The 17118-nt window shown below is 41.5% G+C and overlaps 1 protein-coding gene across 6 annotated transcripts in view; it reads right to left on the bottom strand.

Moving 5' to 3' along the window:
• COL12A1 (collagen type XII alpha 1 chain) overlaps positions 1-17118 on the bottom strand; it is a 136307-nt gene that overhangs the window by 19401 nt on the left and 99788 nt on the right. For all 6 annotated transcript variants that reach the window (XM_087915230.1, XM_087915248.1, XM_087915232.1 and 3 more), the window contains 8 exons: positions 11761-11910; positions 9018-9095; positions 6325-6411; positions 5264-5317; positions 3814-3909; positions 3280-3333; positions 1875-1928; positions 1150-1203 (listed from right to left, as the gene is read on the bottom strand). In XM_087915230.1, the coding sequence (XP_087771356.1) occupies positions 1150-1203; positions 1875-1928; positions 3280-3333; positions 3814-3909; positions 5264-5317; positions 6325-6411; positions 9018-9095; positions 11761-11910 (627 nt within the window). The remainder of the gene's footprint in view (positions 1-1149; positions 1204-1874; positions 1929-3279; positions 3334-3813; positions 3910-5263; positions 5318-6324; positions 6412-9017; positions 9096-11760; positions 11911-17118) is intronic.

Genomic DNA, 17118 nt, shown 5'->3' with positions numbered 1-17118 from the left:
CCAAAGAGGAATCAGACATGCCCTAGTTTCCCCATTTCATCCAGCCTCCAATGGCCTTGCAGAAAGAGCTGTAAGATCAGCAAAAGACCCCCTGGGGAAAATGATGGAAGGGAACTGGTCTACCAGGGTGGCCCGGTACCTACTTACCCAACACATCACTCCAAGCTCAGCCACCAACCTCTCCCCTGCCGAACTATTAATGGGAAGGAGACTTCGCACAACCCTAGACAGGCTGCACCCTAATTATGCTCCCAGTGCGTCCCTCGACTCATCCAGCAAGGCAAGGGAATTTAGGCCTGGGACCTGGTCTACTCCCGAAATTATGCAGGGAATCCCTTATGGTTCCCTGGGTGGGTCAAACTGAAAACAGGCCTCAAATCATACAGCGTACGGTTGATGGATGGACGATTGTGGTGCCGACATGTGGACCAGCTAAGGAGCCTGGCCTCAACAGGTCCAGCCCAGAGGGAAGCTGAGGCCATGGACTCTGAATGGGGCAATACCGAGGCCCCTATCCGACCAACTCCCAACCAGCGATCTCTCGTGGAGGACTTACCTGAGGAAGCTGCGACATTGACTACCACAGGCCACTTGCCGGCGTTTGGAGAGGTCCCAACGACACCAGAGGCTCTTCCATGGCCAGCCAAGAATGTCTGAAGAATGCACCACCCCGAGGGGAGGGCGCCAGTCTGGCAACAGGTCCTTTCACATCGCTGCTGACGATGGAACTAAGGCGTTCAGAGCGAGTGAGGCGTCGCCCCGCCCATTTGGACGATTACGCTTGCACAGTTCCAGGGGGAAGGAGTGTTGTGACCAGCAAGTCCTCATTCCGGTCCGCTGTTTAAGCGGGAGCCGGAGAAGCCCTGATTGGCTGGACCGTTTGACAGCTCCGTATAAAAGGAGCTATTAAACGGAATCAGCTGTCTCTCTCTCTCTCAGCTGGTGCCGCAAGCCGCGGCTAGCCGCAGCTAAGTTACAAGTTAACAATAAAGCCAGTTAAACTTTATATTGCCTCCGCCTCTTCTTCTCAGTGCACCAAATACAAAAATGACAGTACTGTCTGACACAAAACAGACACATCTCCCACCAGCACCATCCATCATAGTTCAATTATTACATTATCGTTCCAACAATGAAGCCAACACTAACCGCTGGTCCTGGGGGACCTCTTGGTCCTGATGGGCCATCTTTTCCTGTAAAACCCTGTTTGGAGAACAACGAACATTATGAATTGGGGGTGTTTTGTTTGTTTGCTTTTGGGGACAATATATTATGCAGAAAAAAATTTGGTCCAACCACCCCGTAAAAAGTATCAAAAACATTCAAAACCACAATGTCTAAACATCCCATGTTATAAGGGATCAGTAACTATAGCTAAAATAACTATGTACTACATACCAAGGGTCTTAGAAAATTTAGTATTTATGCAGAATACTAGTTACAACATTCTAATGCTGTCATAAATAATCTATTTCTTCACTGTAGATGAAGAACAAAAAAATTTGTTAGGCTTATTGCTTATTTTCCTCTTATCCAAAGCCTTTGCTTCTGTATGTTTGGCTGCTTAATGTAATCCTTCCCTGATTTGCATCACAGCTGTACAAAGCCTATCATTTCTTCATCATTCCATCAGTTATTAACTTTCTTCAAACTTGGTGCCCTCTGTATGTGTTGGATCATCGATGCCCATTGATCCCAATCAAACCAAAAAAATCTGATCTAAAGAAAAAGTAACTTAAAAGATTATATATTTAAAACCCATTTGTTTCACCCTTTCAAAGTTCAAGGAAACTGACAAAATGAAGACACGTAGAATTATGAATGTTCTAATGTTGTAAAGTTTCCACTCTCCAGGATAAACCAGAACTACTCACTCTGTCACCTGGGGGTCCCATTGGACCAGGAGGACCACTTAGGCCTGGTGATCCCTAGGTGAGAAAGAAAACATTAATTAGATAGGTTTTTCAAGCAATGCAGTGTAATTTTAACATATTTTGCCATTTTATTTTAATATACAGTTCATTGTACTGTTCTAGTCTCTTTGGATGTAGTGATACTGATTTTGATCCTATGCAAAAGAAATGGATCCAAACAAGTACACAAAATTATCTACTGCAATGTCCTACCTGTCAATGAATACTTCAGCTTCAACCATAACAACACAAGAGCACACAATATATACAAACTCAAGGTAAACTGCACCAAACTTGATTGCAGGAAATATGACTTCAGCAACAGAGTGGTCAATGTCTGGAATACTCTACCTGACTCTGGTTTCTTCCCCAAACCCCCAAAACTTTAACCTTAGACTGTCTACTATTGACCTCACCCCTTTCCTAAGAGGTCTGTAGGGGGCATGCATAAGTGCACCAACGTGCGTGCCTACCGTCCCTGTCCTATTGTTTCTTTTTTATTCGTATCCATTCCATGTATTTACAACCATGCTTATGCTTATATCTGTTATCTAATAATAATAATAAAGTAGACTTTGATTTATGATTTCAGCATGCTGTACAAAACTATATTTTGTCTATACTCTGGTTGTTTATAGTTATTTGTATTGTTAATTATTTTAAAGGTAAATATGTCTTATTATCAATCTGTTACAAATCTTATTCAGAGCTCACTCTTAAATAATAGCTACAGGTAGTCCTTGACTTACAATCACAATTGGGATAAAAATTTCCGCTGCTAAGCAAAGTGGTGGTTAAGTGAGTTGTGCCAATTTTGTGATTCTTTTTTTCCCATGTTTGTTAAGCAAATCACTCCAATTAAGAGAATCAGGTAGCTGTAAGCGAATCCAGTTTTCCACATTGACTTCACTTGTCAGAGGCAGTTGGAAAGGTTGCTAATGGTGATAACATGACATTGCAACAGTCATAAATACATGCCAGTTGCCAAGCACTATGGCCATGGGGATGATATGACAGTTATAAATGTGAGGACTGGTTGTAAATGACTTCTTTGGTGCCACTCTAATTTTGAATGGTTGCGAAATGAATGGTTTTAAGTCAAGGACTCAGAAGCAATTGTTATTCTTAGTAAGAAGACCTACTAATGATTATGGATGAGAGAAATTCAGCCATTTTGAGAATGGAACATGGTCTGGAAATCTAGACTCTTTTACTCTCCTTCAGGACCATGCTGTTCCAGAAGCAGATCAGCCTTTTCTAGAAGTGGACATTTCCCAAACCAGAAGTAGTTTCAAGTGCCCCAGAATCAGCCCTATAACCAGTGTGTCTTTTGGAAGAATGGAAAATAAATAGCAAAGGAACTTACTGATCGCCCTGGAAGTCCAGGTTCTCCAGGGTTACCCTTTGGCCCTTGACGTCCCTAGAATTAAAAAAGAGCAGTCTTTGTTTATTTCCTTAAAAATCTCCTAAAAACTGTGGATCTTATTAACAGACATGCTACCTTTTAGCCTCAAAACCCATTAGAGCAAACGAGTGCCTGTAGTGTGTGGCTTTTCTTTCATTCACACTATGAAAATTAGACATGATAGTTTATTAGACAACATTTCCACCCAATAAAACATTAAAGAAATACCTAACCTTGTATTTCCCTGAAAAGATGAGTATATTCTAAGCAAAGAAGCAGATCAAATGCAAATTCAAATAAGCACCACAACATGTCTCTATGTTTATGCAGAATCGATAAACCCTACAGTGTTTAGAAATCTGGTGCATTAATATACCTTGACTTACTTAGCATACAACTGAATATACTGGGAAAAAGTACGTCAAACTATTAAAAGAAAGCCTTTATTATATTACACTTTGTCTCTTATGCTTGCCAAACAGCATTCATACTTACAGGATCTCCTGTGATGGAAAGACCATTTATTCCTTGTGGGCCTGGTGGCCCTTGAGGGCCTGGAGGGCCTGAATCTCCACGAGCACCTGGTGGCCCCTAAAAATAGCAAAAGGAAAAAAAGTCAATTTTTCAAAAAAAGCTACACGAAGATGGAGTCAAGTCTTTGGTGATAACAAGTGACAAAACAATTGCTTTCTCTAACATGATCGCTTTCAGAAATGTTGGGTTGCATTTCCCATCTTCCCCAGCTATGGTGATATATCTTTCATTCTGTAAAGGGTATATACAAAGCTATGTACTTTCCAAGATTTCCTTATGGATAAAGGAAATATAAGCAATTTTAAATATATCAGCATAAAAGCTAAATAGATGTTTATGGGAAAGGCATTATTTGGAAGTGTTAGGAACCCAATTCAATTATTGTAGATAAATGAAATTTCTTGCATTTTTTTTGTAGGGAATTTCCCTTCCCTTGGATTGCTGGGGGTTGCATACATGAACTAGTGCCAAACAAAAAGAAAAACAAGAACTGGAAAACTGGCATCCTTACTTTTTAATTAATTCATATGTATATAAATTCTCCAATGCAAATGCCACTAATAATAAAATTATTCCTGGTAAAAAAAAAGTAAGTGTGCTTTCAATAGATGTTATAACTAATTATACTTCTCAGATGTTATAAATGTCTCCAATTCCTTACAGAAACACATATAGAAATGTTATATAGCTGATAGGGGCCTTTGCATAGCCATGGCCTTTGCATACTTTCAGACTGTGTGCCAATTGCACCTATTCCTGGATTGGAAGGCTCTGTTCACTGGGACTCATACCCTCATGACCTCCTATTTAGACTAATGCAACATGCTCTACATGGAATTGTCCTGGAGTAGCATTCAGAAGTTTCAGCTGGAATGCAGCTGCATAGGTTGTAAATGGCGCTGGCTATCCTGCATATATGTAACGCCACTGCTTTGGGAGCTGCACTGGTTGCTAGTGTGGGGTGCAATTCAATATCAGCTTCATAGCTTGGAACCATGGTTATCTGAGATATTGTCTTCTAGTAGTTTCTACCTGTCCAATTCAGATGGACATTCTCCAGGTCCTGTCAGCTCATGAATGTTAGCTGGTGGGATCCAGGCCAAGTGCCTTCTCTGTTGTAGCTCCTACTCTCTGAACATCCCTCCTCCCTCAGATTTTAGGATGGACTCTGCTAGCCTTTTGGAAGGTCTTGAAGATCTGACTAAGTGTTCAGGCCCAGGAGTCCTGAGTCTGTGAAGAGCCCCATTTCCTGGTTATGTTGACACCAATGGGTCATAATATATTTTGGCTGCTATATGTATTTCTTTTTTGCATTGTGTTTTAACTGTTTTAATAGTTTTTATGGTTGTACGTTGCCAAGAGTTGCTGGTTTGAGATGGCAGTTATACAAAATGAACACATAAATACTCACAGGAGGTCCACTTAAGCCTCTTTCGCCCCTTGCACCAGTGGAACCTCTGGCTCCCTAAAATCCAGAAAAAGAAACACATGGGAGACAAAGAGATAAAGACCATTATGTTTAAATTTTATATACAGAACATACAATCTTTTCACAATTAGAAGTTATGAAATGTTTTGTGGAGTTAAAAGTTAAGAAATATTTCCCTTATAAGTCTCCTTGCTCATTTCACTGGCTTCCATCACTACCTGAATGATTCATTCCCAAACTTGAGATAATGGTATGTGGTGGATGGTAATAGGTTTTCCACATTTGTGTTACAGAAGTTCACTGTTGTTATACAGCCCAAGACATGTAACTATATCAGTAAGAGAGATTCTGGGAAATGAGCACACAAATCATGGCTGCTGACTGGTGTTACCGTGCCAAAACTAGAACTGTATTTGCACCAAGACAAATTCCTTGTATATCCAACCACGCTTGGCCAATAAAGAATTCTATTCTATTCTATTCTATTCTATTCTATTCTATTCTATTCTATTCTATTCTATTCTATTCTATTCTATTCTATTCTATTCTATCTGAAGTTAACTACTTGCTACTACAAAAGATGATACAGACAGTCCTCAAGTTATGACTGTAATGGAGCCTGCCCATTATGATTCTAAGTCATAATTTTACAATCTTTTTTTGGTAATTGTAAAATGAATGTGTCAGTTGTAAACTGCCATGGCTATTAAATGGACCATTGTTCACTATGGCACAGATTTGCCAAAACCCAGGTGAGTGCTGGTTTTTGATAAAAACCATTGTAAAAAGTAGACACAGGACCATGGCAATAAACATGGCCGTATTGCCGAGTGCCTTAAGTGCAGTCATGGGATTGCAAAGAACTTTGGATCAAAGTTATAAATCCCCTGTTTTGGGTCTATCCAAACTTTGGGTCCAGTCATAAGTCAAGTTATTTGTTCTGGTCTTCAACGGATACTGATATTGATTCAGTGAAGCTTTCAGAAGTTAAACATAGACTTATCCAAATGGCGCACAATCACCATGTATTGATTTTTACTTACAGCAGGTCCTGGAGGTCCTGGAGCTCCCACACTGGTTTGTACACATGTACAAGCATTCGGCAATGATGGGCATTTTGCTTCATCCCTCTGAAATTTAAAGCAAATCATGACAATTTTACCCTAGATTCCACCTCAAAGCCCACAAGATTTTTTTTTTTTAAAAAAAAACTAGTACAGCTTTGTTCGGGTATTTTCCCACGTCATTATAGTTGTGCTTTTAAAGTTGTAGCGACATTTCGACAACTTTAAAAACACAATTATAATGATATGAGAAAATACCTGAACAAAGCTGAATACTATACATATAAATACCCACAAAAACTTAAGAATACATTCATATGTAGGTGTGTGTGTTTTCGTAGATTTTCACAGGTACAGGTATGCAGGTTTTGGCATGTTCGGGTCTTTCCCTGTGTGAGATTGAGAGTATCAAAACATCGCAAAGATATTCTCAATCTTACACAGGAAAAGACCCAAACACACCTGCATATATATATATATATATATATATATTATTCAGCTTTGTTCAGGTATTTTCCCCCGTCATTATAGTTGTGCTTTTAAAGTTGTAGCAACGTTTCGGCAGAATCTCATCTGCCATCATCAGGCTTCTGTATTGTGTTCGTCTACATTATCTATACACTATACAGAAGCCTGATGATGGCAGATGAGATTCTGCCGAAACGTTGCTACAACTTTAAAAGCACAACTATAATGACGTGGGAAAATACCCGAGCAAAGCTGAATACCATACATATAAATACCCGCGAAAACTTAAGAAAACACACACACACACACACACACATATACACTGCTCAAAAAGACAAAGGGAACGCTTAAACAACACAATGTAACTCCAAGTCAATCACACTTCTGTGAAATCAAACTGTCCACTTAGGGAACAACACTGATTGACAATCAATTTCACATGCTGTTGTGCAAATGGAATAGACAACAGGTGGAAAGCATAGGCAGTTAAACGCAAGACATCCCCAATAAAGGAGTGGTTCTGCAGGTGGTGACCACAGACCTCTTCTCAGTTCCTATGCTTTCTGGCTGATGGTTTGGTCACTTTTGAATGTTGGCAGTGCTTTCACTCTAGTGGTATCATGAGATGGAGTCTACAACCCACACAAGTGGCTCAGGTTGTGCAGCTCATCCAGGATGGCACATCAATGCGAGCTGTGGCAAGAAGGTTTGCTGTGTCTGTCAGCATAGTGTCCAGAGCATGGAGGCACTACCAGGAGACAGGCCAGTACATCAGGAGACGAGGAGGCCGTAGGAGGGCAACAACCCATCATCAGGATCGCTACCTCTGCCTTTGTGCAAGGAGGGACAGGAGAAGCACTGCCAGAGCTCTGCAAAATGACCTCCAGTGGTTCACAAATGTGTACGTGCCTGCTCAGACAGTCAGAAACAGACTCCATGAAGGTGGTATGAGGGCCCGATGTCCACAGGTGGGGGTTGTGCTTACAGTGCCAACACCGCGCAGGATGTTTGGCATTTGCCAGAGAACACCAAGATTGGCAAATTCTCCACTGGCACCCTGTGCTCTTCACAGATGAAAGGAGGTTCACACTGAGCACATGTGACAGACATGACAGGGTCTGGAGACGCCGTGCTGCTGCCTGCAACATCCTCCAGCATGACCAGGTCAGTAATGGTGTGGGGTGGCATTTCTTTAGCCCTCCATATGCTTGCCAGAGGTAGCCTGACTGCCATTAGGTACCGAGATGAGATCGTCAGACCCCTTGTGAGACCATATGCTGGTGCGGTTGGTCCTGAGTTCCTCCTAATGCAAGACAATGCTAGACCTCATGTGGCTGGAGTGTGTCCTGCAAGACGAAGGCATTGATGCTATGGAGTGGCCCGCCCGTTCCCCAGACCTGAATCCAATTGAGCACATCTGGGACATCATGTCTCGCTCCATCCACCAATGCCACATTGCACCACAGACTGTCCAGGAGTTGGGGGACTGTCCAGGTGTGGGAGGAGATCCCTCAGGAGACCATCCGCCACTTCATCAGGAGCATGGCCAGGCATTGTAGGGAGGTCATACAGGCACGTGGAGGCTACACACACTACTGAGCCTCATTTTGACTTGTTTTAAGGACATTACATCCAAGTTGGATCAGCCTGTAGTGTTTTTTTCCACTTTAATTTTGAATGTAACTCCAAATCCATATCTCCATGGGTTGCTAAATTTGATTTCCATTGATAATTTTTGTGTGATTTTGTTGTCAGCACATTCAACTATGTAATGAACAAAGTATTTAATAAGAATATTTCATTCATTCAGATCTAGGATATCTTATTTTTGTGTTCCCTTTATTTTTTTGAGCAGTGTATATACATATATACACACACACATACACACACTACACAAACATACATACCACACACACACACACACACATTAAGAATTCAGTCCTAGATTCTGAAAACAGAATGGAATGTGACAAGGCAGCTAAACTGCTTTTTCTACAATAGGCTGTCTGGACTGCAATATTTAGAATATGCTCTGGTGAAGTTACATTCCTGCATTCAGTATGATTCAAAATCTCAAAAGATAATTTATTATTCCCAAAAGAGGTTTTTAAGGCTGTTATCCCACACTGTTCTCTTGGAGGCTCATATCAAGAGTTCAGGCTCTTGATACAAGGTATCTGTCTAAGCATTTCCTATATATTTACCTTAGAAGGAATGTCACAGCATCTATCTCTGCTGGTCCAAACCGCATTGCACACAATGTCAAAGCTCTGTATATCAAACTATAAAGCAGAAATGGAAGTGCATTTAAAGTTATATCTGAATTAATCTTCAAGTACAAAATCATGCCACTTAAACAAAATAAAACATTGTCTTTCTTTCCAGTGCCAGTAAAGTATTATTCCTGTTACCACATCAATGACATTAAGGCAGGAAACTAAGAAAATGGTCACAAAGTAGTTTACTTCATGTCTCTGTGATATTTCACATGGCTCCTATAAAACCAGATTAATTCTAATCAAATGCATGAATAGCTTCGGGGAAACGCTGCCTAAAAAACGATCGGACATGAGAGACCAGAGTCCTGCAATTATTTAACAGTTTTAAAAAAATTAGAAAGGGCCTGCCTTAATGGTTCTAGCAGTTAAAACTAGTAGGCAGGAAGCAGTAGTTTCAGATTTACAAGATTCTGTAAATGTAGCTTTACAATAAAGTAGATTTAGCTTACATAATTGTGCTTCCAGTCTGGTTTATCTGGGAAGACCGACGTTAATGCATAACCCAAACTTCAACTTTAAGAGCTCTGCCACTTATAGAAAATAATAAGCAGCCCTTCCCCTGTTTCCTTCTAGACACACAAATTTTTCTTGCCCATTCACTTTTCCAAACTTGCTCATAAGCATACAATCTGTCTGACTCCAAAACCATTTCTCTTGAGAGGCTGCTAATGGGATGGCTGAAAAGAAAACTTGAATTCTGAAGCTATTATCAAAAGGAGAATTTCAAAAGCTTTTCTTTTGCCAGGGTATCAAAAATCAATTATTCAGCACAGTACACCCTAAATCCCAGCAAGTAACTAAAATTTCATTTCATGACATACACTTTGGGCCAGATTGTGTGATACATGAAATGAGAGATAAAGAATATGACAAATAGGGAGTGGGGACAACGACAAGCACAGGAGGACCATGCTATAAACATGCATTTCATCCCACTTTAAGGCAGTAGGGAAAAATCATTTCCAAAGTAGCTAAGATCCACAAAGTATTTTTTACTGTTTGTTATATATTATCACTCATTTTCTGTTGATCTTGTGGGAGGGATAGCTGTGCACAGAACAAGAGACACGTAGCAAAATCATTACTGTGGAGGTGCTATATGTAACACTACCCAACCTTATGCCTTCCAAATATATTAAGACTACAATATTCAGAATTCTCAAGAAGTATGGCCACTGACTGATATGTTTATCATTAGCAATGAAAGTTACTTAAAATAATAAACATATTGTTCCCAGCCAAAGACTCTGTGACTCTTATGACTGAGTCACGCAACTGACTCAGAGGTTGATGCTACTAAAAGAGAAGTTCTGTTTCTATTCTAAGCCAAATATTGTGGGAATACTTTGAAGAACATGAGGGAACTTTGATGGAAGCCAGCAGTCTGCATATCATCTATATACTCTATTTGAACTCAGACAACTGAGAAGTTTTCTATCAAATTTTTAGAGCTGCAGCTTTTGGATAATATGGAACTCTGAAACTCAATGCATTTATTTAAAATGTTTGTATCCTGCTTTAATTGGCTTTAAGCAGCAAACAGGATACGGAAAACAAATATATCAGCATTATAACAATATTTATATAAGAGTAATAATAACAATCATAATAATCAGTATCATAATAGATTAACCTCCAACTCAGGTGTATGTTTTCTCCCTCTTCACTCCTCTTAGCTAAAAAACTAGTTTTTAAAAAGAATATTGGGGATTGAGGAGTGAGTAGAGGATAAGAGCTGGGGTGGCACAGGAGTTAGAATGAAGTACTGCAGGGCTAACTCGCTGCTCAGTCCAGGAGTTCAATTCTGAGCAGGTCAAAGTTCATTCAGCCTTCTATCCTTCCAAGGTTAGTAAAATGGGGACCCACATTGGGGCGAATAGGCTGACTCTGTAAACCTCTTAGAAAGAGCTGTAAAGCCCTGTGAAGCGGTGTTTAAGTCTAAGTGCTATTGCTGTCTTGAATATCAGGAGCCAGGATGCAGATCTTATTTTGGGTGGCAAGACATTCCGTAATACGAGAGCTCTGACAAGGAATTCTCCCTTCTATATTTGTTCCCACCTCACCCAACATGGGTTGAGGATCGTGAGTGATGGTTTGAAAAACCACTGAAAAATCCTACAAAAGGAGACTCACTCCCTTATCTAAGCGACCAGTGTGGTTCTATCCCATATAATCAACCTTAACTCTGTCTGACAAAAATTGAGATAATCCATATTTTCTAGGGTCTCTTAGGTGGGGCAGCTGCCCACTTTTAACAACTTTCTCTAAAAACAGAGGTTTGGAGAATGGTTACAACCAGAATAGTTGGGTTAGTTAGCCTGCTCTTCAAGCAGGGGGTGTACCAGTACCCATTTCAAGGACATCAACATTGGCCAATTTGCAATGGCTGCCGGACAGAGCTTTTACATGAAAGGATGGGAGAGAAGGGAACAAATCTTTTTAATCAGAGGTCATATCAGGTTTCGATCAGGAAGTCCTGTAAGTATGAACCTTGGCAAGTTGTGTGTGAGGAGGAGATTCTGAACAAGAGAGTGAGAAGAAATTTAATCTCGTTTCCTAACAGGCTTACCACCCATGACTTGAATGAGACAATTGTTATGATAAAGATATATTGTGATATCTTTAATAAAGATTTTAAAATTTAATTTAGAAAAAAAATACTACTTACTGGTGCTGTTTTCTTATCACCTTTCTGTAATTTACCAAGGATTTCATAGCCATCGGTTGTGATATTTCCAGCTTCCTTAATAGGCTTTTCCATAATTTCAACACAGTCAACATAAATCTTAGCACTTGTGGATGTTATAACAAGATGAACCTACAGAAAAAAAATATTGAGGGGAAGCATAACAACAAAACCCTGTTAATTCTTCATGGTTTTAGAAGTAAATAAACCTTTTAGTCCAAATCATAGTTAACTGTATACTGTCCAAACTGTCCAAAATCATGAAGGCAAAGAGGCATAAATACACAAGTTTTCTTTATCTATATGTAAAAGTGTCCTTTTTAATGGAAGTGGCAGCTCCATCCATGCACTCCATTGAAATTTATTCTAGATAATAAAGAAGCAGTGACTTAACAACTTCTGTCTGCACTCAGCTTTGGAATAGGTCTGGATAAGGGTGGGATAATCTATGCAAGATATACTAAGAACGAATGCAACCAAGGAGTGCAAAAATACAACACTAACTAATGATAAAGACATAAAGACTATAAGAAATTTTTTGTTGTCGCAGCTGTTGCTTGTTCCAAGTTTATTTTTCCATAACCAGTAAAGTTTGCAAGACTAATCTTTCCAAAACTCTCTCCTATTCATAGAAACTGAGCGGCAGAAATGAAATGGAGTGGAAATTACATTTTCCATTTTTATATAACACTAGACTAAAAATGCAAAATAATATTTTTACACATTTTTGAAAAACTTTCCTATTATTAAATACCATCATTCTGTCAGACATCCCTTTCCAAACATACAGTGAGAAAAATGACTAATTGTGCTTATATAGTATATTAGTATGAATGAAAATATCAAAATTATTTTCACTATATTTTTGCAAGCTTTGTAACAACAACCGTCTTCATACTGTATATCTGATACATTTTGGAATTGAGGAATATCTGGTAGAGGCCTTGTTAGGATAAAAAAATATTCTTTCCTTAGACTCTATATAGAACAAATACTATGAGACCCACCAGATGCTGAGTAATACATCTTTTAAAATTTATTTATAATCATACAGCTTTAAACTCAAGGTATACCTTACTTATTATAATAGACCTGGATTAGCAGGAAAGCACATAACTAAATTTTAAAAAATATTTGTGAAACAAAAAAATTTCAGTGAGTTCAGATTCAATATGTATGTATTCAGAAATAACTTTAATTATGATTAATGGGATTCACTCAGTAAGTATGACCAAAATCACAACCTATTATATCATACATTAAAATATTACAAGAATTTTAATCTGTCCTAACTATTGTGATTGTTTGTGTCTTGTGTGTCTACCTGTCTTGTGTGTTTGAATCTGTTACTGCTGTATAGATTATAATATCTCTTTAAACTCTGTTGATTATGGTATAATAAAATATTAATAGCATCTTCTGCTATAGACTAATGATTAACTGCTGAACTTCAACCTGAACTGAACAGAGCAGATGAAGTGAAGATTGTTTTTTTAGCTTAAAGGTTGCTACAGAGAGAGAGAGAGAGAGAGAGAGAGGGAGGGAGAGAGAGAGAGAGAGAGAAGCATATAACTGGAGCTTCTTTGAATTGGGTTTGTGGACTAGTTTGTTATCTTGTAAAAATACTGCCATCAAATAGCAAATAGACTAAAATAAATGGCTGGGTAGGAAAATTATGACGGGACTGGAGAAAGTTTTCCAAAGTTAATGCTACTCCTAAGCATGAACCACAAACTTTTATTTGCTCCCTAACACCAAAAAAACCAGGATGGGTCCACTGCTAAGGATCTGCAAATCTCATCAGATCTGGAACTTAACTCATTGTCAGCCTCAAGATCTCTTCGGTACCCCAACTATTATCCTTTATTTCTCCCTTAGTATCTCTACTACTAGGCTTACTTCTTTCGGCTGTCATTAGCAACGGGGAGGGGTAATTGTGGGGGGAAGAGAGCTGGAGGTGTTTTGCATTCTTTTACTGTGGGCAGAAGAAGGGGGGATTTCTTCTTTCCAATTTTCCATTTCTTTCCTAGCCTCTATCCTTTTGCGCAGCTGCGAGGTCTTATCAAAATATGTCAAGGTCAACGGACAGAGGCCTCATCACTACCTGAAGATGCTCACATGATCATATTCGGAACTTTTAATTGGCAGAGACTTCTGGACTTTGGGGGTGGGAACAATTCCATTTCTTTGTATGTGTGATGTGATCTGCGTCAAATTCTCACTTTCGAATTCCATTTGTAGCTTCCTTTTCATCTTCCAGTAAAAGAAGAACTTTGCTCTGAACCATGGAGTCTGAGTATTTCTTTCTTGGATTTTGAAAGGAGCACATATTGACATTATTCGAAAGTGCCCATCAGCCCACCCGGAGAAAACACCAATTTTTCTTCCGAGGGGTTTCACATCATGTCATCTCCAGCCAGCGAGGAGGATGAGCAGGGAGCTGTGGGGGGCAGCAAATGCTGTTACCAGAGATGCCAGCCACCGATTTGTTAGCTGACCTTACACTGGAAGAAACTCCAACCGAGATGCCCAGATGGTCGTTAGGAGTTGGATGGAAAATCCGGAAGACCCCCTCCTGGAATCACTGTAAGTCGAAGAGGTGCGAGGGAACGGCTGTGGCAGGGGGAGGAGATGGAATGCAGGCTGGATCAAGCCGGGAAAAGCTTTAAGGATGCTTCTGAGAAACCCGGCAGGGCTCCAACATATGAGGGGAAGAGAGAGCGAGTTCAGCCTGGGGAAGTCGGGCTGCCACCACCCCCTGGCCCATCCCACGCCGGCGCAACCACCAGCTCCCGTCTGGGGAGCCCCAGCAGCGGGGTAATGCCTAGAAGACGCCACCCGCCCTCCTTAGATGTGAAGTTTGGAGGAAATCCCAAGGACTTGGGGTTTTTCCTGGTGCAGGTTGGAAGCTATATGGCAGAATATGAAAGGGAGTTCACCTCTGAAGCAGCCAAAGTAAGATGTGTTACCAGAACCCTGGAGGGGATGGCAGCTGACTGGGTGGTGACTCTGTATAATGATAACTCCCCCAACTGCGAAGCCTTGATGTTTTTATGACTGCCTTGAGGAGGAGGTTTGAAGACCCTCTGGCAGAGAGAAGGGCCAGGATCAGGATGAAAACCATAACTCAAGGGGAAGATCAGTTGCTGACTACACCCAAGAGTTCAGACAGCTGGCATATCGCATTCGAGGCTGGTCCCAGGAAGCTCTAATAGAAGCCTACAAAGATGGCCTAAATGAAGAGGTATACCACATGTGCATCTCCAGAAGGGATCCCCATGACTTGCAGTTGTGGTACCTGTTAGCGGAAGAAGGTGGAAATAGATCTAGCGAAGTAGACGCAGAAGAGGCTCCGCATGGAGCACCATGCTCCCTCCTCGGCTCCGAGAGATCCCTAAGCCCCGGAAGGGAGGGGTGATGACAAGGGCCAAATCCACTGCCTGTTTCCGTTGTGGGAAGGAAGGCCACCCATTGCGGATTGTCGAGTCAAACCAGATCCAAAAAAGGACGGGGCCCTGGAAGGAAGCCCGAATCCTCCCCAACCAGGCCTCGCGAAACCGGGCTAACAATAGGGGAGGTTGTAGAAGTCACTCCCCAGCGGAAAAGAGCTGGGACCCCGACTCCTCCCGGCGAGAGTGAGACCGACTCGGAAGATGACGTCTCGGTAAGTCCTAACCGGGGCCCCCTTACCATTCCAATTAAATTAAGGGTGCCCACCTCGGGTACTGAGGGAAATGCTGGCCTTATTGGACTCGGGGTGCACGAGGTGCCTAATTAGCATGAAAGTAGTTAAAGGCATGGGCATTGGACTGAGAAATTTGAAAACGCCCATATCCTTTTACCAATTAGATGGGTCTGAAGCGGGGGTTGCCCTGCACGGTTTATAACGGAGCCCTTAGAGATGACCATGGGAACCCACAGCGAGACCTTGTGCTTTATTGTGGCTCCGGGATGGAACACTCCTAATCTTGGGATTGCCCTGGCTTGGAAATGGAATCCCCAAGTAAACTGGAGAAAGGGGTGGATACGGATTCGTACTGACCAACCTCCAGGGAGGGAGGAGCAAACCCCCTTAAACCGGGGAGAATCCCCATCCCAAGCCCAAACCCCTGCTGAGACAGCTTCCACAGGGGCCGAACGCATAGAAGGGGAGGAGAAAATCCCGAAAGAGTACTGGGACCTAAGAGAAGTTTTTAGCGAAGAGGCCTCCGATGAGCTCCTCCCCATCGGTCAACCGATTGCAGCATTGAATTTCTACCGGGGTGACACTACGAAACCAAAGATGTATTCGATGACCCCAAAGGAGTTAGAGGAATTGAGATCGTTTATCGACAAGAATTTGAAACGAGGGTTCATCCAACCTGCCAGACCTCGAGTGGCGGCCCCTGTGATGTTCCGCGAGAAGAAAGATGGCTCAAGCGCTTGGTGGTGGACTACCGAAATTTGAACGCGGTATCCGTGGAAAATGTGTACCCCTCCCTCTAATGAAGGACATGTTGGCTCACCTGGCCAAGGGGAAGATCTTCACGAAACTGGACTTGAGGAGGCCTATTACGAATCCGAATTAAAGAGGGAGACGAGTGGAAAACTGCATTCAATTGCCCAATAGGTTGCTTCCAATTCAATGTTCTCCCGTTTGGCCTACAGGGGCACCAGCTGTCTTCATGCAATTGATCAACCAAGTGCTCCACGAACATTTATACAAGGGGTTTTGGTCTACCTTGACGATATCCTTATCTACTCGGAGACCAGAGACCAACATGTGAAACTGGTACGGTCCGTGCTGCACAAATTGCGCGCTGCCAAATTGTACGCCAAATTGTCCAAATGTGAGTTCCATCAAGAAAAGATTGACTACCTGGGATATCGTATCTCACCCGAGGGTCTTGAGATGGACCCGGAGAAGGTACGAGCCGTATTAGAGTGGGCCCCACCAAGAACCCGAAAACAACTTCAAAGTTTCCTTGGATTTGCTAACTTTTACCGGCAATTCATCCCATGTTTTGCTAAAATAGCCATGCCTATCACCAACCTCCTAAAAACAAAGGGAGAAGCGAAGCCAAAGCCTAGCCAGCCGTTGAATTGGTCTATGGAGTGCCAAGCCGCTTTTGAGAAGCTAAAAAGACTATTTGCTGCCGAGCCAGTGCTAAAGCATCCGGACATGGATGTTCCTTCGTGATCCAAGCTGATGCAAGTGATGTAGCGGTAGGAGCGGTCTTACTTCAATTAAACGAGAAGGGGACACTACAACCGTGTGCCTACACATCCCGTAAATTAACTGACACTGAACGTAGATGGGCTGTCTGGGAGAAAGAAGCTTTTGCAGTCTGCTGGGCTCTA

This window comes from Pseudonaja textilis, chromosome 1 (assembly GCF_049901715.1).
Source record: "Pseudonaja textilis isolate UNSWEBS1 chromosome 1, rPseTex1.2, whole genome shotgun sequence".
In the NCBI taxonomy this organism is placed as follows: Eukaryota; Metazoa; Chordata; class Lepidosauria; order Squamata; family Elapidae; genus Pseudonaja; species Pseudonaja textilis.
This window is presented reverse-complemented; position numbering and strand designations above follow the sequence as displayed.